Here is a 27,306-nt window from a genome sequence, read left to right as displayed (position 1 = left end):
CAAAAAAAAAGGTCGCGGTAATTTCAAAAGTCTGTAAATTTGGACGAAAGTCTGCGAAAAACTCGATTTTCAAAAATCGTCAAAAGTCTGCACAACAAAAAATGTCTGCAGCACTACACCCGAAATCTGCAAATTTACTGACAAATCTGCAGATCTGGCATCTCTGACCAAATCCTATTCCAGTCCCCGGTGGTGAAGTTTAATTGTCGACATTGTTGACATCCCATATATTCTCGTTTGATTTTTCAAATGATCGTATTGGCAAAATAATGCAAATCTTATTTTGTCTGGCGCGTCATCCAAGTATATTGTTTGAACTAAAATCACAGACTAACAGACAGGACACTCAAATTAGATTTTTCAATCATTTTAACGATCATTTCGAATATTCCTTTATTTGGAACAGTACTCACATGTCATGATGGCGCCACGTTACCCTATCAAAAACATCCTGTCTGTCATCTAGACTGTGTTTATTTTTTTCATTTACCAACAGAGTTGCCATTCATACAGAATTACCTGTAATGTATTGGTTTGTATACGTCCATGCGAATTTCATGCAGGATACAGATTTAATAAATATTGCCAAAACTATATACATAATTGTGCCTACTTCTCATCCTCCAACGCAATACAAAATCGAACCCGTTTTGTTACAATATTTACTTGCTTCTGGTCTGCCGCCACTCAATTTCGGGTGAAAACTACAAACACAATAAAAAATAGTCTAGATGAACAACGTTGAGTCAAATAAATGATTACCTTCCAACATCGCGAAAAAGTTAAATATATTATAAACGTAATCCAATAATTTATTGTGACGATTCATTTACAAATATTTTGATGAAATCAGGCATCCCTGCAAGCAGCTGATCGGTGTTGACAAACGAGGGGAAACCGACTAGTAAAAAAACTTGTACATAACACAAGGGGTGTACAGATAGTAAATAGTTCGCGCAGTACAATATAGGTGGAACTAGTGCATCGCGAAAAATTATTTCCATAAGAATTTACTCATACTGTCATGTCTGTTAGTCTGTGCTAAAATGCTTGTAATATAATACAGCCCGAATAAATCGAAATCATATCTTTACGTCCGCATAAATAGTATTTTGAGGGCAATGCAGTGGCGTACCGAGGAAATTTAGCGCCCGTGCCAAAATAAGAGATCTGCCGCCCCCATCGTTGGTTTAGTGAGCAAAAGAAAAAGCTGTACTCCATTACCGGAAAGGTGACTTGGGCGAGCAAAAAAAAGGTCCCAAGTAGTAGTTTGCCGCCCCCTAAAATCGTTGCGCCCGGGGCGAGTGCCCCCTTCGCCTAGCTTTAAATCACTAGTCCACTTTATATCAAAACCAAGACGTTGATTTGATGCAGCTATTCAATTTCCTTGCACTGATATTATTAAAGTTTCGTTGCTTCAGAATATAGCATTTAACGTCGATATATAGCACGTCGGAAGGTTGTTGTAAGATTATGTTCAGTTACATTTTGAATGAAAATTTCTTGCACATTGCTTTAAAGTAGGTAGGATTAGTATAAATATACATTAACAATGTAAAAATAGAGTTGTTAATGTGCAGTGATATAACGCATATGGTTATTTGGATAATGTGCCTCTATGGAAAAACCTGATGAAACTGACATGAAGACTAAACGCAACAACACAAAACTGAATAGGTACCACACACGCTCAGTTCAGTTATTCGTTCAGTTTTTTATTCCGTCAAAGGTTCATTTGGACTGTTCGGTGTACACTCTTACTAGCCGCTAGCTAATTTTGGTTCAAAACATACCCAACGTCAACTAAAGTGCATCTCCCCAATTTTGGGTAACGAGTGATGACCTCAAAATTTAGGTAAATGTAAGTTTGCCCAAAGTGTTATGCCATAACAAAGAACGCTACCTATTTTTTACGATCAAGTCAAAGTTTGAGCAGATAACGACCTAATTTTGGGTAGCTCGACAATGAGTGATTTCTCCTCAAAAATAGGTAAAAATGATGTTCAGTGTATGGACCGCTTATGGACTGCTACCACAGACTAACAGACAGGACACTCAAATTAGATTCTTCAATCATTTTAACGGTCTTTTCGAATATTCCTTTATTTGGGACAGTACTCACATGTGTCATGATGGCGCCTCGTTACCCTATCAAAAACATCCTGTCTGTCATCTAGACTGTGTTTATTTTTTTCATTTACCAACAGAGTTGCCATTCATACAGAATTACCTGTAATGTATTGATTTGTATACGTCAATGCGAATTTCATGCAGGATACAGATTTAATACATATGGCCAAAACTATATACATAATTGTGCCTATTTCTCATCCTCCAACGCAAGACAAAATCGAACCCGTTTTGTTACAATATTTACTTGCTTCTGGTCTGCCGCCACTTAATTTCTGGTGAAAACTACCGACACAATAAAAAATAGTCTAGATTTTTTTTTTTTTTTTTTTTCAAATAAAATTTTTATTAGGCTCATTTGCTTTAGCTTAACGTGGCCGATTGTCTTGTTGTTAGGGAGAGAGAAAGGGATGCCGTATTACGGGGCGGCATACTCCCCAGTTAGTAAGGGGACATAGGGAGGGTGGGACCTACACAGTATTGAATTGAAATTTGAATACATCATTGGTTTGTGGCATACATCTTTTAGACACATTTTGCGTTCGATGAATCTTCATGTTTTTCAGCTTGTAGCAATGAAGAGATTATTCTGGATTGGGATGCTTCGTTGGTGTGTTCTGACGTTGATGTGACGTTTTTGGGTAGCTTCCAGCAACTCAGTCAGTTCAAGGCAGGTGCATGCTCCGAAGCATCGTTTACACAGGCCATACTTCCAGCAACGTAAAGAAGAGTGCGGTAGAGCTGTAGACGAGAAAGAGATAGGGAGAGCACTAAATTTGAGCATTGATAGTTTTCAAGAAGTTATAGATGAGAGTCATATAAGGAAGATTTCGAGTTGCCAAGACGTCGCGGACTGGTACGAAGGGTGGTATACCTCGGGCCCGAAGGGAACCTATGAGTTGGGACCTGGCATCACAATACTCGACACATGTCCAAACAACATGTTCGATGTCATGATAACCCTCACCGCAAACGCAGACACCACTCTCAGCGAGCCCCACACGACGGAGATGCGCGCTGAACATATAATGATTAGACATGAGCCTTGACATTACACGAATAAAGTCTCGGCTCACGTCCAACCCCCGGAACCAAGCTTTCGTCGATACCTGTGGGATTATTGAGTGTAACCATCGTCCCAGAGTTCCACTATTCCATGTATTCTGCCAGCTAGCTAGAGTTTTCTGACGACAGCAACTGAAAAATTCATTGAAGCAGATTGGTCTTTCATAGATATCACCTTCTAGTGCGCCCACCTTGGCTAACGAGTCCGCCCTCTCATTGCCCCGTATGGAACAATGTGAGGGGACCCAAACCAAGGTAATCTGGTATGATTTTGCAGATAAAGCACTCAATTGTTCCCGTATTTTCCCCAGGAAATACGGTGAGTGCTTTCCAGGCTTCACTGAACGGAGAGCCTCAATGGAACTGAGACTGTCCGATAGAATGAAGTAGTGATCTGTGGGCAGAGTGTCAATGATCTCAAGGGTATACTGAATTGCAGCTAGTTCTGCGACGTAAACTGAAGCTGGATCACTGAGTTTATAGGAAGCGGTGAAATTTACATTGAATATACCGAAGCCAGTGGACCCGTCTAGATATGATCCGTCAGTGTAAAACATTTTATTACAGTCGACTTCTTTAAATTTATTATTAAAAATTTTTGGGATCTCTTGAGGGCGTACAGGATCCGGGATTCCACGAATTTCTTCTTTCATGGATGTGTCGAAGAACACAGTAGAATTAGAAGCATCCACAAAATGAACACGATTGGGAACAAACGAAGAAGGATTTATATTCTGAGCCATGTAGTCAAAATACAAGGACATAAAACGGGTTTGTGAATTAAGCTCGACGAGCTTTTCAAAGTTTTCTATCACCATCGGATTCAAAATGTCGCATCGGATTAGCAGTCGATATGAGAGATCCCAGAACCTGTTTTTCAACGGTAAGACGCCCGCCAGCACTTCAAGACTCATCGTATGGGTTGATTGCATGCAACCCAAGGCAATACGTAAACAACGATACTGAATTCTTTCCAGTTTAATGAAATGAATATTCGTAGCGGAGCGGAAACAGAAACATCCATATTCCATTACTGACAATATCGTCGTTTTGTACAACCTGATCAGGTCTCCTGGGTGAGAGCCCCACCAAGTTCCGGTTATTGTACGAAGGAAATTGATTCTCTGTAGGCATTTTCGTTTCAAATACCTAATGTGACATCCCCAGGTACCTTTGGAATCGAACCAGACCCCGAGATATTTAAATGTGAAAACCTGAGCTATGGTTTCACCCCCTAGTTGAAGCTGTAATTGCGCAGGTTCTCGCTTCCTTGAAAATACAACCAGCTCAGTTTTCTCCGTAGAGAACTCGATACCCATTTGAAAAGCCCATGTCGACAAGTTGTCGAGGGTATCTTGCAATGGTCCTTGGAGATCGGCAGCTTTGGGTCCTATAATAGACACAACACTGTCGTCGGCAAGTTGTCTTAGCGTGCAAGATGTGTTGATACATTCATCAATGTTATTTACGTAAAAGTTGTATAAAAGGGGGCTTAAGCATGAGCCCTGAGGAAGACCCATGTAACTGAATCGCTTTGTCGTCAAATCACCATGCTCAAAATGCATGTGTTTCTCGGACAATAGATTATATAAAAAGTTGTTCAAAACTGGTGAAAGACCATGCTGATGCAACTTCTCAGATAGAACGTTAATGGAAACTGAATCGAATGCCCCCTTGATGTCGAGGAAAACTGATGCCATTTGTTCTTTACGAGCAAATGCCATTTGAATTTCTGTTGAGAGCAACGCTAGACAATCGTTCGTTCCTTTGCCCCTGCGGAACCCAAATTGTGTACCTGAAAGCAATCCATTTGTTTCGACCCAATTGTCTAGACGGAAGAGAATCATTTTCTCCAACAATTTCCGAATACAGGAAAGCATAGCAATCGGCCGATACGAATTGTGATCGGAGGCTGGTTTTCCAGGTTTTTGAATAGTAATAACTCTCACTTCTCTCCATTCGTGTGGGACAATATTACCCTCGAGGAACTTGTTGAATAAATTCAACAAGCGCCTTTTGGCAGAGTCGGGCAGATTTTTCAACAAGTTGAATTTAATTCTGTCTAACCCCGGGGCTCTATTGTTACACGACAAGAGCGCAAGTGAGAACTCTACCATCGAAAACGGTGTTTCGTTTGTATTCAATGTCGCGACGCGGGATATCTTCTGTTCCGGAACAGAATCAGGACATACTTTCTTAGCGAAATCAAATATCCAGCGGTTAGAATATTCCTCGCTTTCGTTCGCGTGATTTCGATTGCGCATGCGACGGGCCGTATTCCAAAGAGTGCTCATTGCTGTTTCTCTCGTTAATCCGTCAACAAACCTTCGCCAGTAACCGCGTTTCTTAGCTTTAATCAGACTTTTCATTTGAAATTCTAACGCCGCGTATTTCCGATAATTATCTGGAGTTCCGTTCCTTCTAAACGAGATGAAGGCTGAAGCTTTTTTCGTTTTCAGCTCTGAGCACTCTTTGTCCCACCATGGGTTGGGAGAACGCATACTAGTTTGCGCGCTAGGTACTCGTTTCGTCTGAGCTTGAATTGCGGTGTCAAGAATCAAGCCAGCCAAAAATGTATACTCTTCCTCCGGAGGAAGCTCCTGTGATGTTTCCAGTTTCTCAGACATCGAGCTCGCGTAACGTTTCCAATCAATGTTTCGTGTGAAATCGTACGAAACATTGATTGTTTCCGATGGTCTTCCACGGTTGGTGATAGAAACTATGATCGGCAAGTGATCGCTACCGTGAGGATCACAGATTACCTTCCACTTGCAATCTAACTGTAGCGAAGTCGAGCAAAGGGATAAATCCAGCGCACTTGGTTGTGCTGGTGGTCTAGGGTTCCGTGTCATTTCTCCCGTGTTTAGAATTGTCAAATTGAAGTTGTCACACAGATCTTGAATTAACGAAGAACGATTATCATCATATAAGCAGCCCCATCCTGTACCATGCGAGTTAAAGTCCCCTAAAACCAGCCGCGGTGAAGGAAGAAGTTCTATGATGTCTGCAAGCCGACGATGCCCTATCGAGACTCTGGGAGGAATGTAGATAGAAGCTATACATAGATCTTTGCCTTTAATATTAATTTGGCAAGCAACAACTTCAATTCCCGGTGTCGAGGGGAGGTTAATACGATAAAATGAATAGCACTTTTTAATCCCTAAAAGTACCCCTCCATAAGAGTCTTCTCGGTCCAGGCGGATTATGTTAAAATTATGGAAGTCGAGGTTGATGTTAGAAGTAAGCCAAGTTTCACTCAAGGAGAATACATCGCAATTATGAGTATGTATTAAGTGTTTGAAAGAATCAAGTTTTGGGATGATACTTCTGCAATTCCACTGAAGCACAATGATCATATCTTCGATTCTCAGTGGTAAATTATCCATCAAAAGATACGATCGCTGCAAGGAGGGGCCATTGTTCAGTCAACTGTTTTAAAAATGTCCTTACTGTTGGCAGTAGAGCAGTTAGGAAGCTTTTCAGAGGATCAGTAATATTGAAGGCTGTTAATATCCAGTCCACGATATCAGAAAATTTCAATAATCCAGCGTTTGTTGGATTTTCTGGTTGTGCTTTGGGGTCATTCGGGGTTTTTGATGCCCCAGGAAGTGCTGGGTACTCCTTATCATCCCTAAGTTTTTTGAACCCAGGAGGTGTTTGCTTCGGTTTTGAGTCAGCACTTTTTGTTTCCGTTTGGTTCTTTTGTGACGAAGAGGACAGTCTGAGGCCTTTACGAGGAAGCTTGGGAGAAGCCAGATTTTGTCTTTTCCTGCTTCCTTCAACCTGTGTGTAGGAAGGTCCTTCGCCTGGGTCGTCAGAGGTATCCTCTTCAACTGGCAAGATTGCAAACGGGTTCTCAGGGGTCGATGGAGTGGTTCTTTTTAAGATTTCCGCATAAGAACGTTTGGAACGTTCTTTCACGGATCGCTTCAATTTCTCCGCACGCTGTATGTACGTAGGGCACACCGAAAGATCATGAGGATTCTCCCCGCAGTAGCAACACTTTTCCACTGCTCTTCTGCAGAGATCGTCCTCATGGGCCTCTCCGCATTTGCCGCATCGCAGTTTGTTGCAACAATAGGTTGCCGTATGACCTAGCTGTTTGCAGCTTGTACAATGCATTACCCGCGGTACATACAGCCGAACAGGTAGACGAACTCCACTCACTACCAAATAATTTGGAAGTGCAGATCCGGCAAAAGTCACGCGAAATGAGTCCGATTGGTAAAATTTACCATCTATCGATTTGGAGTGCAATTGCTTGCACTCCAAAATTTTCACTGGTTGAAGGTCGGGGTTTTTGAAACGGCCTACCCCGTCCTTCATCAGATCTTCGATTGTCAGACTTTCGTCACGGACCACACCGTCGATCTCCACCACATGAGACGGGACGTACACGCGGTACTCCTTCGTGAACAACTCGTTGGTAGCAATCCCGTTTGCTTGCTTCAGGTCGGACACAACAACGCGTAACTTGTTTGGCGAAACCTTATCTATTGTTTTTATTGCCGAGTAATGTTTTTCCAGGTCCCGAGCAATATTTAAAACTCTGAGAGACTTTAATTTGGGCCGGAAGTATACCACCCACGGACCCCCCGAGCCATCGTCTTGGTAAACTTTTTGGCGAGCAGGCAATATCTTAAAGGGAGATGGAGGCATCGGAGAGGGAAATGGCATCGGAGAGGGAGATGGTATCGGAGGGGGAGATGGTATCGGAGGGGGAGATGGTATAGGAGGGGTAGATGGCATCTCGGAAGCAAACTCAGCCTCTAAATGTTCTTCGTTCATTCGTTCAGCTTCGCCCTCCTCCGAGACACCCCCACTGTCATCAATATTCATATTTAAAGTGCGGGAGTAAAGAAGTCTCCCGCACTTGAAATGAAAAAGAAAGAAATAAAATGAAAAGAAAATATATGAATAGTAAAAGTTGAAAGAAAAAGTTTGAGAAAATACTTAACAGTATGTCACGGTAAGCTGTTAGGTGAGTTGCTCCTTCACTCCTTCGTTGTGCTTCAGCGTGACCTTGACTCAGGATTTGGCTGCTGTGATGCGGGTAGCAAACAATAGAAATAACTGCTGCCCGAGGATAGCACAATAGCGTCTACTGTCGATACCGATACAAAACCGGTGCACAGACAGAACTCACTTGCGGGGATGCTACTTTTTATCACTTTTATTTAATGCCTATACTACAGCCTCTGCTGTGATAGGCACCTTCGTCTTACCGATGTCGATTGTTAAAAAACGCGTGTGCTCACTTCGAACATTCGGTTACGAAATGCCCCAAGATAGTCTAGATGAACAACGTTGAGTCAAATAAATGGTTACCTTCCAACATCGCGAAAAAGTTAAATTTATTATCAACGTAATCCAATAATTTATTGTGACGATTCATTTTCAAATATTTTGATGAAATCAGGCATCCCTGCAAGCAGCTGATCGGTGTTGACAAACGAGGGGAAACCAAGTAGTAAAAAAACTTGTACATAACACAAGGGGTGTACAGATAGTAAATAGTTCGCGCAGTACAATATAGGTGGAGCTAGTGCATCACGAAAAATTATTTTTTATAAGAATTTACTCATACTGTCATGTCTGTTAGTCTGTGCTGCTACTGTCTGATTCAATCTAGAATACCTATCCGTCTTTTCGTTATCTCTCGTCTCTCTCAGTTAATGCTTGTCTAAAAGAACCAATCAAAAATCGATATAGTAGACATTATGCGGCAATTAAAACCAAATAACATAAATAGGAAACGCGCTGGCTCAAATTGCTGACCAGCCCACAAAACTTAATGAAAAACAAGCCGACCACGACCCTACGCTTTGCAAGATTAGCGAATCCCACGCGAATCGATAGTCCCACGACAAAAGGGCCTAACTGCGATAATAATATAATAATAATAACCAATCCTTGAGACCTTTTTTTCTCGTCCAAGTCATCTATCTGGAGTTCAACTTATTATTGTATTGTTAGTGTCAGTAGGATCGTAGCACCAACCGTGCAGTGGGATAACTCAGGTTAGTTGACCACCCGAGAGTTTCTCGTGATTGATCAGAAATCTGTTGAAATTGCATATTGAATCAAATGCATGATACTGAAGAGAAGTAAATCATGCTCAACATGCAACCTAAACTGATTTAGAGCATGAAATGATTAATAACGTAGATGGCCACACTCATGCACGTCACTGTGCGAAGGAACGAAATGTGAGGTTGCTGTCACAGCGGAAGCGTCACGCGAAGCGTCGAGATGCACGTGCGAGCTAGGGGACCGTTCATAAACCACGTAGACCAAAATCTGGTATTTTTAACCCCTCCCTCCCCCCTTGTAGACTTTAGTAGACTTTCCAAATCTATACTGTCTCGTTTCGTTGACGACTAAAAAAGTGCAATTGATCGCCATGAATTTCGATACTCAAAAATGAGGTAAATATTTATTCATTTTCTCTGTGGCTCAATATATAAATTTCAGTTCAAGAGTCAAATGAATATTCTACTATGAACCCCATAGTAATATACATATTTTCGTTAAATACTTTAGAGCTTTATTGTCCTGTAAATAATCCGATTCACTTTCCGTCGTCTTCTATGAAGATATCCTTTAAATCCACCGAGTTACCATGACCGAAGCATTGGTCTAGATTTATTATTTGTTCATCAAGATGTTTTGTAAGGCTACTAGCTATAACAATTGTTACAATTAGACATTCGATGCCGTAATCTTCGAACTTTTTTTCGGATTCCCTATGCTCGAACCAATTATGGATATAACTAGCCCATTGCTAAAATGTGCTGCATATTCAACAACTGTTTCAATAATTTCGACTTTCATTTATTGCGTAATGTTATCAAGTAATCATACCTAAGGTGCCTAATTAGTTTTAATTTTCATAAAACTAAAATTGAGGGAAATGTATAATTTGTACGATTTTAATGTTGAATCAGAAGATGAGGAACTAAATTTAAGGATAATGTATCGTTTGAATGATTTACTGTGTATTCAAAAGATGAGGAGATTTTATGCTAGTTTGACAAAAATTAACTGAAATGGGCTTTTACCTGCACCAAATAAATAAATAAAGGCATCATTGTACCAATACAATAATTAAAAAAAATAATTTTCGTTGAAGAAGATTAGGGTGGGAAGGGAGAAGGGGTATCGAAAGTTGTTACGTAATTCTTTAGAAGGGTTTTAAAAATTTGTGACCAATCGTGACAAGGGGGAAGGGGGGTTAAAAGTATTGAAATTTAGCGTGACGTTATTTATGCATGACGCCTTATCTAAAAAAAACGAATGGAATAAAGGTTGATAAATCCGCAGAAAACAGCTATACAGATTCGCATATGAATGCGACCGTTTTTCGCAAACAAAACAAAAAAAAAAGGAAAAAAAAAGTTCAATCGATTTTTTCAGAGACCGATGGACCAATTTACAAAAGCTTAAGATCAAATGAATGGTCTTAGAATTCCATAGAACACTATCACTTTATCCGAATATGACTTCCGGTTCCGAAATTACAGGCTGATATGCAAAAAAAAATGACTCTGAAAAACCAATGATCAAATACATAAATTTTGGGTGAACCGGTTCCGGAAAAGGGACCGTTCTTAGAAACGGCTGAACAGATTTTTACATACTAGATTCAAATGAAAAGTATTGTTTTTCCATAAGTTGGTGTAAAATTTTGTCCAAATCCAGCTACCGGTTTCCGGTATTACTTCCGGTGAAACCCTCAACGAGTGAACACATCGTATCGTGTTAGTGCGGTGAACATTCGAGTGTTTCGCGAGAAAGAAAGGATTTTCATCCGTACTTCAGTGACTCCACGTAGTCACATAGAAGTCTTGTAGTCCAGTGAAAAGAAAGTCCATTGGACTATAAACGAAAACTAACTGGCAATATAGCTAAATCGCTGTGCCATCAGTCGGCGTCATCTCAAGTGAGGTTACGCCACTAGAAGTGCAGGAAAAGAAGAAAAACGTGGCGTCGTCATGACATATGCGAGTACTGCCCCAACTGAAGGAATATTCGAAATGACCGTTAAAATGATTAAAGAATTCAATTTGAGTGTCCTGTCTGTTAGTCTGTGCTATAACGATTCGCATAAAAAGCGTTGAATTTTGAAAATTTGCGCTAAACAAACTTTATTACATTTTTAAATTTATATGCTGAATCCACATAACTATACAAATCCACACACGAAAAAAAAAACAAAGAGGCATGAGTCTCCAAATAACCAGGGGAACGTGACATTTGAGCCAATTAGTTATGATGGTTTACAAAGATTGCGATGCGACAAAATGCCGCAGAGATAGCGAAACTGTCAATCGCATCGATTCAACCACTTAGAGACAAACCAGAAAAATATTTGTTTAAATTGACCGTTAAATGACAATGTTATTATTGCCAGAATAATTATACAATGATAATTTGTATTAATCGAAGTCTTTGTATTCAAAACCTCATTTTTGACTCGAAGCATTATTAATATGACCTATATAAATAAACTACTATAAATAAATTGTAAATCGTCCAGTGAACAAAATAATTCCTGTCGCTAGAGTATATTACCTTTTAAATCTGTAATTGCCTCTCTATTCGTTCTTAAGCTTGACAAAACTTCTGTAAACTTCAGTACAACAGACAGCGAATAGGGTTAAAACAACTGCCCAACTTCTGGCAGAGATTCCAGTAAAATTTTCAAGACTGCATACAAAAATCCTCCAATGTAAGTGTTGTCTCTGGCCTGTCCACATAACACTTATCTGTGACAGCCCCCCAAAGATAATAGTCTAACGGCGTCAAATCATAGCTCCGAGGTGGCCAAACCACAGACTAACAGACAGGACACTCAAATTAGATTTTTCAATCATTTTAACGGTCATTTCGAATATTCCTTTATTTGGAACAGTACTCACATGTCATGATGGCGCCACGTTACCCTATCAAAAACATCCTGTCTGTCATCTAGACTGTGTTTATTTTTTTCATTTACCAACAGAGTTGCCATTCATACAGAATTACCTGTAATGTATTGGTTTGTATACGTCCATGCGAATTTCATGCAGGATACATATTTAATAAATATTGCCAAAACTATATACATAATTGTGCCTACTTCTTATCCTACAACGCAATACAAAATCGAACCCGTTTTGTTACAATATTTACTTGCTTCTGGTCTGCCGCCACTTAATTTCGGGTGAAAACTACAAACACAATAAAAAATAGTCTAGATGAACAACGTAGAGTCAAATAAATGATTACCTTCCAACATCGCGAAAAAGTTAAATATATTATCAACGTAATCCAATAATTTATTGTGACGATTCATTTTCAAATATTTTGATGAAATCAGGCATCCCTGCAAGCAGCTGATCGGTGTTGACAAACGAGGGGAAACCAACTAGTAAAAAAACTTGTACATAACACAAGGGGTGTACAGATAGTAAATAGTTCGCGCAGTACAATATAGGTGGAACTAGTGCATCACGAAAAATTATTTTCATAAGAATTTACTCATACTGTCATGTCTGTTAGTTTGTGGCCAAACGACATCCGAATTTCGACTGATAATGCGATCTTCGAAGACTGTGCGCAAAAGATCGATCGTAGCGTTGGCTCTGTGGCACGGAGCGCCGTCTTGTTGGAACCAAATGGTGTCCAAGTCTTCCTCTTCAAGTAACGAGAAGAACCAATCGCTAATCATGGTGCGGTAGCGCTCGCCATTGACCGTGGCGGCGGCTCCTGCCTCATTTTCGAAGAAAAATGGTCCAATGATGCCGCCAGACCAAAATCCGCACCAAACCGTCACTCTCTGAGAATGCATCGGCTTCTCCATGATATCGTGCGGGTTTTCCGTCCCCCAGATGCGACAATTTTGCTTATTAACATACCCACCGAGATAAAAATGTGCCGAGAAGATGTTTTTTTTTTGGCAAAAATCGGCGTTTTCTTCAAGCTGATCGCAAGCCCTTTCGCATTTTAGATAATGTATAGATAGATTTTTCCGCCTAATACAGATTTTTGAGAAAAAAAAACAGTCGGGAGCTCTGTATAACATACTGAAGTTCTCATTTATTGGAACACGTGAATGAACCATGATAATAATCCATTATGGATTATCGTAGAACTGATGATTGGAAACGCATCGGCAAAATCTGAAGTGTGTCTACTCGATGGGAACAGAATCTGTTTTAGATAAGATAAGACACTCTCGAACTGTACTTGAAAAGAGGATGTAGCCTGTAGTTACGTTGGTGAATTGAAAAAAAAACAAACCGTGGTTTTCATGCTATCACGAGGAATAGGAATACGTAAGGTGTGAAAACATGTCGTGAATATAGTACGAATTATGTACTTAATTTGCTATTCAAATCCGCTACACTTGATAATACTGATTTTTATAAAAGAAAATATTGGCTGTACGATCAATTTTGTGAATTAAAAATTAAAGGTTTATTTGTTGCTATCGAATACCAGATGGGAGGAATCTTGATATTTATATGAAAAGTATGCTAATCCGAATCATGAAATACAAAACCTTGAAATTACAAGTCTTTGGTACTGTAAATTAATTGAACAGAAAAATGCGAAAATGTGATATTTGTTCATAATGATGCTGTATGAGTAGGGTAAGGGCTCCCTATTTCATCTCATTTGTAAGAACGTCGCCTCAAAACCCGGATTTAGCCACTAAAATCACTATAACTTTTTCATATTACTGCGTCATTCGCCTCACTCCACGTTGAGAATTGATTCACATTTATTATTGAAAAAATAATGTACCGATTTCTAATCAGTAAGCATTAAGAAGGATTTAACAAAAACTGAAATGAGACTGATTTCAAGAGTAATTAAAATAACTTTGGTAAAAATTTGTTACAATCGGCCGCTCAGAAGCTTGGTGCTTGTCTTTAGCGGCTCTTACACGTGACAATATTATTGTCAATCCAAAGTATTGTCGATGCCGTCAATTCAATTGGCACAATGATGGTGCAATGAAATGTAGAGGCGCTGCTTGTTTGGAGATGATACTTACAGCAAGAGCTGTCAAATCGTTAGGGAAATTTTTAATTACTTCACCATTTTAACGATTTCCCATAAAAACGGGCAAATTCATTTAAAAAAATCATAATAGAAGTGGAAGAAACAGTTTTTACTCTGTGGTGGTAATGTTGATCTTAAATTATTGTGCGAAAAATAACGTTTATTTGGAATTGAGCATTATACTTGGTTCAATACCATTTTTCAAATGCCCGGAAATAACAACAAAAAATATGTATCGATCGCTAAACATTCTAGTATTCGAGAAATAATTATTGCACTGGTTTCTGTTTGAAAAAATGTTGGTCCGAAAAAACCTAACCTTACCCAATTTCACACATTTCTGAAGATTTTCCATGTTTAATTGTAGTTTACACTAAAAAAGTAGTAGTAATCATTTTGAAATCGATTTTCTTCTATTCCGAGTTTGTTTACATTGCTGATATCTATTAGGGTAAGTGAAAAAATTATTTCTTTCAAGAAATAAAAAACTGCTGGACTATCCGTCCAATTTGGTGTCTAAAATACAACTGATTTATTTACAAATTTTTGATTAGTTTACATTTTTCTTATGTCTATGTTAGTTCTTTAATCTATACATTTTCCTCTCATTTGAGAGTTTTCCGAATAACAAAATAGATGTGTGCGTGAGATTTACTCAAAATTTACCAAAGCAAAAGGAGAATCCAAAATTAAGCGAAGAGTGGAAATAGAGAGCGATTCTCTTCTCACCACTCGATCAAGGATCTAAGTGGTGAATATAGCTTACGCATAGGCGAATAGAAACATAACGAATCTATGCCGTAAAGGAATAAACATTGAATTCTGTTTATCCTGCATTGAGGATAAGATTTGGTCCTTTTTTTATTGCCCCAATTTCAACATGAAGGCGGTCTAGTCGATAAATATACAACCGACGTCTCCGTTTAAGTCTAGACCACATGTTCGTTTCCTTGGTTTACAAATCACTTTGAGATTAAAATTTATTGGTTTAGGTTATTGTAAACAAGCTCAAATTCATCCTCGTAATCTACACCGGACCCCGTAAATCAACTATGTAGATTTACAAACAAAATAGGACCTCCGGACCCCGTGAAAAAATTTCCTTGGAAATTAAGTCGGTTAATTTGATCTTTCATCCACAATAATTCTAGGGTAGTAATGAGCTGGTGGCTGTCTAAGCTCGTTAGTTTCAATTTCAAGATTTTTTATCTCTCTGGCTGAATTCGAAAGATCATCGTTCACCTCTTTTCGTTGTTTTTTTATAGCATTTCTATGAGATAGAAATGTCGTCAATGAATCCCAAAACGACGCTAATAATTGCCATCCAAGACCGTAGATGTCATATAATATTTTTCCGTGCATAATAGTGTCGAAAACAAATTTTATTATTCGTCCAATCATATAAATTCCTATGAATGTTGATGTTACATTTCCTATCCAATTTGACCATGAAATGAACTTTTTCCAATATTTATTTAAAACATTTTCGATTATCTTTTCTGATACTAATGCATCGAAACTGAATCCCTGATAATTTGGGTGTTGTCCCGATAAGACTTTATGTAAAATGGTTGAGGCTATTCTCCTATCTCCTTGCTCATAAATCATATTTCGCATTTTATCAATGCTGTCTGAATCATAAACGCCACTCTCCATTAAACTCGGAAGTGGGGTGTATGACCACGTAGTTATTATGTCAGTGGTTAATTTGTTGGGTGATGTGGTCTCTCTAAGACGTCCGTCTGTAGTGTACCATCGATTTCCAAATCTGAATTTTGCTGGGAGTATAGGGGTGCAATCAATTTCAGTACCTCTTTTTTGCAATATACGAGTTACTGGAGTCAAAAACATCGTTGCATTATTATAATTGACTGGTATCTCTTGGTAGCATCTCTCAGATGTTCGATAGGTTACATAAACCGGTTTACATTCCAGTATGTGAAGCACTTCTCCAGCTACAACTGCTGTGTACCTAGGCTGCTTTACAATACTATTAACAAATTCTGTGGGATTCAATCTTGCTAGAGTTAGCTTTGTTTCCATCATGGCTTTATCAATTTTACACATTTCAGTCATAATGGTTCCATAAACATCGTCCAGTTTTTGACCAATATAATTTTCCACCAACGTGATTTTTGAATTAAAATATGTAAAAATATCATAATTCTTACTTGTCGGTTTACGCTTAAAAGGAGACCTGAATTCAGCTTCCTCTAATATCAGAATGCGAGGATGATCTGTTTTGTAACCAGTATATCCGCAAATTTTCGTCACATCTCTTGTTTTTATTGAAAATAAATGCGTATTTGAAATAGTTGTATATATAGCGTTAAATTTTCCTCCAACTTTATGTGTATTATTATCTAAAGTTTTATTAACTATACCTTCATATATTACCTCAAACTCTGTATCTTCGCACCTTTCCTTCAGATTTATATCCCAAGTTAAATACCCATCTTCAGAATCTAAACATTTTCCATGGGTATAAATACACACTAATCCATTTCGCAATTTTATTTCATTATTTTCAATATCAATTGTTGCCATATAGTCGCGCAATGTTATTTCGTATTCATAGTAAACTAATGCATTAGTCCACGTATAAAACGGTGTTCTATAAGTTCCTCCATCGCAAGTGCTACCTTTTACATTTCCTATAATAAGAGCTTCTCCCCGTGTAGTTCCATTTCGTTTTAATTCTCTCAAGTTATAATCATGTGCAAGATTTAAGGAATTCAATAAATGAGCTCTTCTGCACTCATCCGGAGTAAATTCCTTTACTATATAGGCATACCCGTGTTCATAATCAGAGGTATGCGAGTGCATGCCACAATGACGAATTGATCTTTTAATTATGACCTTACACTGAAATACTTGCGTTGTGCCTTTCGAATTTCTTTGAAGGACTTGAATTGGAACTTCCTGTGTTGATAAATTTTTGCTAGTTGGTAGACATGAGGCTACATCTAATAGCGAATAAGATGTTAAGTTTACTTCAGCGTTGGTGCAATCGTATGCAATGAACCCATTCGAAACTGCTCCAAATGCTTGGCAAATGAGCAGTAATAATAATAGTATATTCAAACATAAGTTATTCAATGAAGTAAACCCTGTACTGCTTTGTATTTCTAAAGTTGGTTTCTTTGAATTATTTTTTAATTTATTTTCATCGTATATAATACGTTTGGGTTTGACATCCTGATTAATGTAATTCACTGTATTTGAGGACTCGCTAATTTGAGTTTTGGCGGATGACTCTTGTTCATCCGCACTACTGGTCCTTTTAACGTCTAAAACGGTTAATTTAATAACTGGTCTTATTAAATCACCTTTCTCTGTTTTAATCTTTACAGATCTTATAATTCCATCTTTGCCTGGCCTGACAGCGAGAACCAGGCCTTTGATCCATTTTCCTCTTTTTTCCTCATTCGGGAAAATAACTAAGTCGCCTACTTTAATCGGCGTCACGGAATTTAACCATTTTTGTCTCTTAGTCAAAGAGGGCACATATTCCTTCAACCAGCGATCCCAGTACAGTTTAGCTAATTGTTGCGACCTTTTCCAATGTTGTCGGAGACCTTCTGAATTTGAAATATCATTTATAGCAGGCTCCGCATCTCCAGCGCATCCTATCAAAAAGTGATGTGGAGTTAACACTTCGTCATCTTCCGTTTCTAACGGTATGTGAGTTAATGGACGACTGTTTATAATAAATTCAATTTCAGCAAATAACCCTCTGAGCACATTTTCAGGTAGAGTATGTTGAACAAATTTCAATATACTTTTCACCTCCTTTACCATCCTTTCCCATACTCCTCCGAAATGAGGTGCGGATGGAGGATTGAAGTGCCATTCAATTCCATCGCCTGCTAATCTTTGTTTTATTCTTTTAAGATCTTTGTTTTATTCTTTTAAGACCCCAATAAAATTCGTTCCGTTATCACTAAACATATAGGTTATTTTGCCTCTTCTACATTGCATATTTTTGAGACATATCATAAATTCATCGATACTAAGTGAGTTTGCCAAATCCAAATACACAGCACGTGTGTTCAGACAAGTAAATAACACTCCCCAGCGTTTTTCTTGTCTTCTACCAATGGATACATGAAGTGGACCAAAATAGTCCACACCAGTATAAGTAAATGGTTTCAAATTAGGTATCATTCTGTAGCTGGGTAAAGCAGCCATCATAGGAGGTTGGGGCTGAGCAGATAGATTCTTACATAGCTGACATGACTTTTTTATCCGCTTCATGGAGGCTCTAACGTCTATTACCCAAAATTTTTGTCGTACCGAAGCAATGGCGGCATCCATCTTTAGGTGAAAGAACTTTTCATGATAGAATTTAAGAATCAGATTCGTAACGTGATGTTTTTTCGGTAATATTGCGGGGTGCTTTGCCGTATATGAACATGCTTCCGCATTTCCTATACGTCCTTTACATCGCATAATGCCATTATCATCCATAAATGGCGTTAGATTTTTAAGTGAGCTTTTTTCACTTATTTGAAGATTTAGATACAATTTAGACATTTCTGATGGAAACGACTCCCATTGTGCCTTTCTTATAAGAAGTATTTCTGCTTCATCAAATTTCTTCTTTGATAAACAATTTGTGTGTGGCTCAACCTTTATTTTTGAATAGAGCCGATCTAAATAATTCAATGCTAAACAAATTGACCTTTTCAATCTTTTCCAGTCTGAACACCAGTCGATGTTGATGTTCCTAAATTTAGGTATTTCAACCCTTTGTAATGTTTGTATAGGTTTCAGTTCTTCGGTGGTAGTTAATCTTATATTCGATTTAGGCCAAGATAATTCATCGCTTTTCAGATATATCGGTCCATCCTTCCATTTAGAATTGAACCTTATGAATTTAGTTGCTTCATCAGCCGGGTTATTTTTTGTATCAACCCATCGCCACTGGGACACGGTTGTACTGTCTAATATTTCGCTAATTCTTAGCCCTACAAACTGTTTGTATATTCTGGCTTCGGATTGAATCCAAGCCAGTACCGTTGTAGAGTCCGTCCAATAAGTCACATTGTCTATAGGAAGTCTTAACTCTTTAATTATCGTTTGTGCCAATCTCGTACCGAGAACAGCAGCTTGTAGCTCCAGGCGTGGAATCGAGATCATTTTTGTAGGTGCGACTCTTGCCTTTGCTGCAATCAGGCATACATCTATGAAGTCCTCACACGTTGTTCTTAAATAAACCACAGATGCATATGCTTTATCTGACGCATCCGTGAATACATGTATCTCACGAGCCTTGACGTGTTTTGCCTTGGAATAGCATCTAGGGAACTTAACATCATTTAGTGCTTCTAGGCGTGTTTTCCAGTCAAGCCATTTTTTACATAATTGTTCGGGAATTTTTTCATCCCAATCAATTCCTTGTTTCCATAATTCCTGCATCAATATTCTTCCTTCTATAGTAACATTTGATATCAGACCCAATGGATCGTACACGCTCATCGTGATGGATAGTACCTCTCTTTTGGTTGGCTGTACTGGTAATTCTTCTATCTTAGTTTTATAATTAATAGTATCCATCTCAGTATCCCAAAACACTCCAAGTACTTTTTCATAAAGTTGATTATCATCTCCCAGTGAAATTTCCTTTGCCGGTGAAACGTGTGTGTTTGGAATAGAGGCTAATAACTCTGATGAGTTTGAAACAAAGTTCCGTATATTAAAATGAGCGTTAGAGTGTATTTTTATTACATTTGAAATAACATCCTTCGCTTCAACGAAAAACTGTCTAAGTAATCATCTACGTAATGATTTTCGATGATAGCTTTGACGGCAATTGGGTGCTGTTGCTCAAATTTTACAGCATTTTTATTTTTTACAAATTGAGCACATGCAGGAGAACATGTTGCCCCAAAAGTCATAACCTTCATTTCATATATATCAATATCCTGATTCTCGGATTCCCGGAAAACAAGTCTTTGTGACCTTTGGTCTTCCTTTCTTATTTTTACTTGGTGAAACATTTCCTGAATGTCACCCGATATCGCGAATTCGTTTTCTCTAAACCGAATCAAAACTCCGATTAGACTCGCATTCATATCTGGACCTGAAAGGAGTTTTGAATTTAGAGAGATGTCATTTACCTTGGCCGCAGCATCAAACACCAATCTGAGTTTTGGAGGTTGTTTATTTGCATTTATTACAGAAAAGTGAGGTATGTAATTTATCCTCTTAGAATCATTTCTTATTTCTGCCGGAGTTAACCTTTGAATATAACCCTTTGATTCATATTCCCTAAACTTGTTTGTGTACCAAACTCGCATCGAAGGATTATTTTTCATTTTTCTTTCTTGTATTTTTAGTCTGCTTACTGCAGCGTTATAATTTTCTGGAAATTCTACTTCATCTTCCTTCCATAAAAGCCCAATCTCATACTGGCCATTTTCATATCTTAAAGTATTTTCCATAATACTTAGTGCTCTTTCTTCATGTTTCGATACAAGAGGTTTATTTGTAAATTTTACCCCCATATCTTCAATAGAAAAATAATTATGCATCATTTTCGCTATAGAGGTTTCCTCTTTATTCAATTCTTGATGCATGGCTACGGTATGGGTATTACTTGGTTCGCCTGTTTTTCTTCCATACAATACCCACCCTAGTCTTGTTTTGTTGGCAATAGGTTCGTTAAATCTGCCAGATTTAGATTCAAAACTCTGAATCATGTAGGCATGAGGTAAACCAATTAGTAATTTTGGTTTGCCATCTTTATATCCTTCCAACTCCAAGTCGGATAAATAAGGATACCGTTTCTTTAAGTCTGCAATATTAATCGATTGAGACGGTAAACACATCTTCTCTATTGTCCGTACATTTCTTAACATGTAGGATCGATTGCTAGATCCGGTTATACGCACCGAGACCTCTTCACTTTCTTCATCCTCTTGTATTTCACCATTTGTCCAAGTAAGGGACAATGGCCTTTTTTTACCCGCCAAATTAATATCGTTTTTGACTTCATTCAATAGTAAACTTATAGATGATCCCAAATCAAAAACTGCAAGAATTTTAGTTCTTGATTTTCCGTTACTTAACGTAACTGGAATTATTTGATAATAAACTCCATTATCTATTTTATTATGATGATTAATCTGATTATTGATATCTGGAGCATTATTATCCCTGTTCGAAACTTGTTTAAAATTTTCATGCAATGCGGGATGATGATTCTGTTTACAATTTCCGATATTGCATTGCCGAGTAAATTTACAATCTTTCTTAAAGTGATTGGAAAAATTGCAGCAACCGAAACAAATTTTATTTTTTGATAAAATTTCCTTTCGATCTTTAACGCTCATCTTCTTAAAGACCGAACATTCCGTAGTTTTGTGATTTAGATCACAAGTAAAACATTTATATCTTTTTTGTTTGTTGTTAAATTTACCATCTAATTGAGCGAATACACGTTCTTTAGTTTTGGGGTTTATTGTTTTTTCTCTTTTTTCAGATTGCAACATCGTCGCAAGCCTTTTATGTGGAATCAGCCAATTACAGAATATTTCTAAGCTGGGTGGACTATAGACAGAATCATCTTCCTCCCTATCAATTTCATGCTTCAACCATTGTTGATGAAGATTGGTAGGAAGTTTGGCTGATAAATCTTTGATCAATCTTTGATGCTTAAGATAATCAATTTGATTTAAAGCTTTAATATTTATTACTAGGTTTTCGACTGCTGTAATAAATTCGATCATTGTTTTGGGGATGTCGAAAGTCGGACTTTTAATTGTAAGCACGTCTTTCAGTAACCCTTCATAAATTTGGCGAACACTACCAAATTGTTGTTTTAAAACTTCCATTATTTTTGGAACGTTTCGTTGATCTAACAACAAAGGATCAACTAATTTTAGGGCATCCCCTTTTAAATGTTTTTGGAGTCTAGAAAGATTTTCTAGAACCGAAAACTCACCTGCCTTTGTAGTTTCTTCAAAGGTGGTTTTAAATTTAGGCCATACTTTATATGACCCATCAAAGTATGGTAGTTCCATCATAGATTGTCTCGCTATGATTTTTATTAATTTTTCAGAGGAATCCACTCCTCTGTTTGAATCACTCACACCAGATGGACCCGGTAGAATGAATTCATTTTTAAATGAACTAAGCATCTCCGAAATTGCATTTCGTTGTGCTTTGAACATTTCATTCGTTGTAAATTTAATGACCTCTTTCTGGGCCGTTATCATTTCATTGGTAGAAGTGCAAATTGCTTCTCTTTGCGCTTCTACCATTCCCTTGGAGCCTTCCAACTCTAGGGCTTTCAATTTTTTATACAAATGAGAACATTTTGGACAACTCCAATAGTCTCGTTTTTTTGGTAAATTCTCGAGTTTTACGCATCGTTGGTGTAACCAACGATCGCACTCATCACAACACACCATTGCATCATCATTATCTGGTTTGTCGCAAAGTGGACAGTGACCATTTTCGTTTTTCTTATATAAAAAAGTATCCATTTACTTGCCTTAAAATTTCCGCTCCGCTGCCGGTTGGGTTTGCACCAGCCTTGTTGAGCCGGTAATTTTCCAACTGTCCGTTGGAGAGTTTAGGTTGCCGACAGTCCGTCGGATTCAATCACCAGCGTCTGTGCCGGTTGATCACCAGCCTTGTTGAGCCGGTAATTTTCCAACTGTCCGTTGGAGAGTTTAGGTTGCCGACAGTCCGTCGGATTCGATCACCAGCGTCTGTGCCGGTTGTTTACCAGCCGTGTTGAGCCGGTAATTTTCCAACTGTCCGTTGGATAGTTTAAGTTGCCGACAGTCCGTCGGATTCGATCACCAGCGTCTGTGCCGGTTGTTCACCAGCCTTGTTGAGCCGGTAATTTTCCAACTGTCCGTTGGAGAGTTTAGGTTGCCGACAGTCCGTCGGATTCGATCACCAGCGTCTGCGCCGGTTGTTCACCAGCCTTGTTGAGCCGGTAATTTTCCAACTGTCCGTTGGAGAGTTTAGGTTGCCGACAGTCCCCTTTTAAAAACTTCTGACAGTCCGTCGGTTCACCAGCTCCGTTGCCGGTTTGGTTTGCACCAGCCTTATTTAGCCGGTAATTTTCCAACTATCCGTTGGAAATTTTAGATTGCCGACCGTCCGTCGGATTAAAAACTTGATAGCTTGGATAGCTATTCTTTTAAGATTCTCATCAATTTTGTGAGAATCTATTACTGTTGAGTTGTTCCTCTCTGGAGGACACCATGAAAAAATTATTTCTTTCAAGAAATAAAAAACTGCTGGACTATCCGTCCAATTTGGTGTCTAAAATACAACTGATTTATTTACAAATTTTTGATTAGTTTACATTTTTCTTATGTCTATGTTAGTTCTTTAATCTATACATTTTCCTCTCATTTGAGAGTTTTCCGAATAACAAAATAGATGTGTGCGTGAGATTTACTCAAAATTTACCAAAGCAAAAGGAGAATCCAAAATTAAGCGAAGAGTGGAAATAGAGAGCGATTCTCTTCTCACCACTCGATCAAGGATCTAAGTGGTGAATATAGCTTACGCATAGGCGAATAGAAACATAACGAATCTATGCCGTAAAGGAATAAACATTGAATTCTGTTTATCCTGCATTGAGGATAAGATTTGGTCCTTTTTTTATTGCCTCAATTTCAACATGAAGGCGGTCTAGTCGATAAATATACAACCGACGTCTCCGTCTAAGTCTAGACCACATGTTCGTTTCCTTGGTTTACAAATCATTTTGAGATTAAAATTTATTGGTTTAGGTTATTGTAAACAAGCTCAAATTCATCCTCGTAATCTACAGGTAAGGGCTCCCTATTTCATCTGAACTCCTATTTCCATCTCATCCCTTCACCTCATTATTTTGAATATGAATAATATCTTACAAAGTATCTGAACCAAACTGTGAAATGTTTAAAAATGAATATTTAAGCTATTGTCACACTTTTCCATTGGCAGAAATGGTTTCAAATTCTTCGGTGATCGTTTTTTTCGTTTAAAACAAACTCACTTTTCGATTTAGGACACATTTTCGTCTCATGATTTACAGTATTTACAAATTTTTGATTAGTTTACATTTTTCTTATGTCTATGTTAGTTCTTTAATCTATACATTTTCCTCTCATTTGAGAGTTTTCCGAATAACAAAATAGATGTGTGCGTGAGATTTACTCAAAATTTACCAAAGCAAAAGGAGAATCCAAAATTAAGCGAAGAGTGGAAATAGAGAGCGATTCTCTTCTCACCACTCGATCAAGGATCTAAGTGGTGAATATAGCTTACGCATAGGCGAATAGAAACATAACGAATCTATGCCGTAAAGGAATAAACATTGAATTCTGTTTATCCTGCATTGAGGATAAGATTTGGTCCTTTTTTTATTGCCCCAATTTCAACATGAAGGCGGTCTAGTCGATAAATATACAACCGACGTCTCCGTCTAAGTCTAGACCACATGTTCGTTTCCTTGGTTTACAAATCACTTTGAGATTAAAATTTATTGGTTTAGGTTATTGTAAACAAGCTCAAATTCATCCTCGTAATCTACACCGGACCCCGTAAATCAACTATGTAGATTTACAAACAAAATAGGACCTCCGGACCCCGTGAAAAAATTTCCTTGGAAATTAAGTCGGTTAATTTGATCTTTCATCCACAATAATTCTAGGGTAGTAATGAGCTGGTGGCTGTCTAAGCTCGTTAGTTTCAATTTCAAGATTTTTTATCTCTCTGGCTGAATTCGAAAGATCATCGTTCACCTCTTTTCGTTGTTTTTTTATAGCATTTCTATGAGATAGAAATGTCGTCAATGAATCCCAAAACGACGCTAATAATTGCCATCCAAGACCGTAGATGTCATATAATATTTTTCCGTGCATAATAGTGTCGAAAACAAATTTTATTATTCGTCCAATCATATAAATTCCTATGAATGTTGATGTTACATTTCCTATCCAATTTGACCATGAAATGAACTTTTTCCAATATTTATTTAAAACATTTTCGATTATCTTTTCTGATACTAATGCATCGAAACTGAATCCCTGATAATTTGGGTGTTGTCCCGATAAGACTTTATGTAAAATGGTTGAGGCTATTCTCCTATCTCCTTGCTCATAAATCATATTTCGCATTTTATCAATGCTGTCTGAATCATAAACGCCACTCTCCATTAAACTCGGAAGTGGGGTGTATGACCACGTAGTTATTATGTCAGTGGTTAATTTGTTGGGTGATGTGGTCTCTCTAAGACGTCCGTCTGTAGTGTACCATCGATTTCCAAATCTGAATTTTGCTGGGAGTATAGGGGTGCAATCAATTTCAGTACCTCTTTTTTGCAATATACGAGTTACTGGAGTCAAAAACATCGTTGCATTATTATAATTGACTGGTATCTCTTGGTAGCATCTCTCAGATGTTCGATAGGTTACATAAACCGGTTTACATTCCAGTATGTGAAGCACTTCTCCAGCTACAACTGCTGTGTACCTAGGCTGCTTTACAATACTATTAACAAATTCTGTGGGATTCAATCTTGCTAGAGTTAGCTTTGTTTCCATCATGGCTTTATCAATTTTACACATTTCAGTCATAATGGTTCCATAAACATCGTCCAGTTTTTGACCAATATAATTTTCCACCAACGTGATTTTTGAATTAAAATATGTAAAAATATCATAATTCTTACTTGTCGGTTTACGCTTAAAAGGAGACCTGAATTCAGCTTCCTCTAATATCAGAATGCGAGGATGATCTGTTTTGTAACCAGTATATCCGCAAATTTTCGTCACATCTCTTGTTTTTATTGAAAATAAATGCGTATTTGAAATAGTTGTATATATAGCGTTAAATTTTCCTCCAACTTTATGTGTATTATTATCTAAAGTTTTATTAACTATACCTTCATATATTACCTCAAACTCTGTATCTTCGCACCTTTCCTTCAGATTTATATCCCAAGTTAAATACCCATCTTCAGAATCTAAACATTTTCCATGGGTATAAATACACACTAATCCATTTCGCAATTTTATTTCATTATTTTCAATATCAATTGTTGCCATATAGTCGCGCAATGTTATTTCGTATTCATAGTAAACTAATGCATTAGTCCACGTATAAAACGGTGTTCTATAAGTTCCTCCATCGCAAGTGCTACCTTTTACATTTCCTATAATAAGAGCTTCTCCCCGTGTAGTTCCATTTCGTTTTAATTCTCTCAAGTTATAATCATGTGCAAGATTTAAGGAATTCAATAAATGAGCTCTTCTGCACTCATCCGGAGTAAATTCCTTTACTATATAGGCATACCCGTGTTCATAATCAGAGGTATGCGAGTGCATGCCACAATGACGAATTGATCTTTTAATTATGACCTTACACTGAAATACTTGCGTTGTGCCTTTCGAATTTCTTTGAAGGACTTGAATTGGAACTTCCTGTGTTGATAAATTTTTGCTAGTTGGTAGACATGAGGCTACATCTAATAGCGAATAAGATGTTAAGTTTACTTCAGCGTTGGTGCAATCGTATGCAATGAACCCATTCGAAACTGCTCCAAATGCTTGGCAAATGAGCAGTAATAATAATAGTATATTCAAACATAAGTTATTCAATGAAGTAAACCCTGTACTGCTTTGTATTTCTAAAGTTGGTTTCTTTGAATTATTTTTTAATTTATTTTCATCGTATATAATACGTTTGGGTTTGACATCCTGATTAATGTAATTCACTGTATTTGAGGACTCGCTAATTTGAGTTTTGGCGGATGACTCTTGTTCATCCGCACTACTGGTCCTTTTAACGTCTAAAACGGTTAATTTAATAACTGGTCTTATTAAATCACCTTTCTCTGTTTTAATCTTTACAGATCTTATAATTCCATCTTTGCCTGGCCTGACAGCGAGAACCAGGCCTTTGATCCATTTTCCTCTTTTTTCCTCATTCGGGAAAATAACTAAGTCGCCTACTTTAATCGGCGTCACGGAATTTAACCATTTTTGTCTCTTAGTCAAAGAGGGCACATATTCCTTCAACCAGCGATCCCAGTACAGTTTAGCT

General features: G+C 37.9%; 1 protein-coding gene across 1 annotated transcript; it reads right to left on the bottom strand.

Annotated features, from left to right (window-relative positions):
- Positions 1–24,316: 24,316 nt before the first annotated feature.
- Positions 24,317–26,615, bottom strand: LOC131436404 (uncharacterized). Its single transcript, XM_058605113.1, has one exon. It carries the CDS (start codon positions 26,586–26,588, stop codon positions 24,882–24,884), a length of 1,707 nt encoding a protein of 568 aa, XP_058461096.1. The 5' UTR covers positions 26,589–26,615; the 3' UTR covers positions 24,317–24,881.
- Positions 26,616–27,306: the final 691 nt, after the last annotated feature.

This window comes from Malaya genurostris, chromosome 3 (assembly GCF_030247185.1).
Source record: "Malaya genurostris strain Urasoe2022 chromosome 3, Malgen_1.1, whole genome shotgun sequence".
NCBI classification, from domain to species: domain Eukaryota; kingdom Metazoa; phylum Arthropoda; class Insecta; order Diptera; family Culicidae; genus Malaya; species Malaya genurostris.
This window is presented reverse-complemented; position numbering and strand designations above follow the sequence as displayed.

What these genes read in the sequence shown, in the direction of transcription:
- LOC131436404 (XM_058605113.1), bottom strand. Translation starts at nt 26,588, where the DNA reads ATGCACTCGCATACCTCTGATTATGAACACGGGTATGCCTATATAGTA.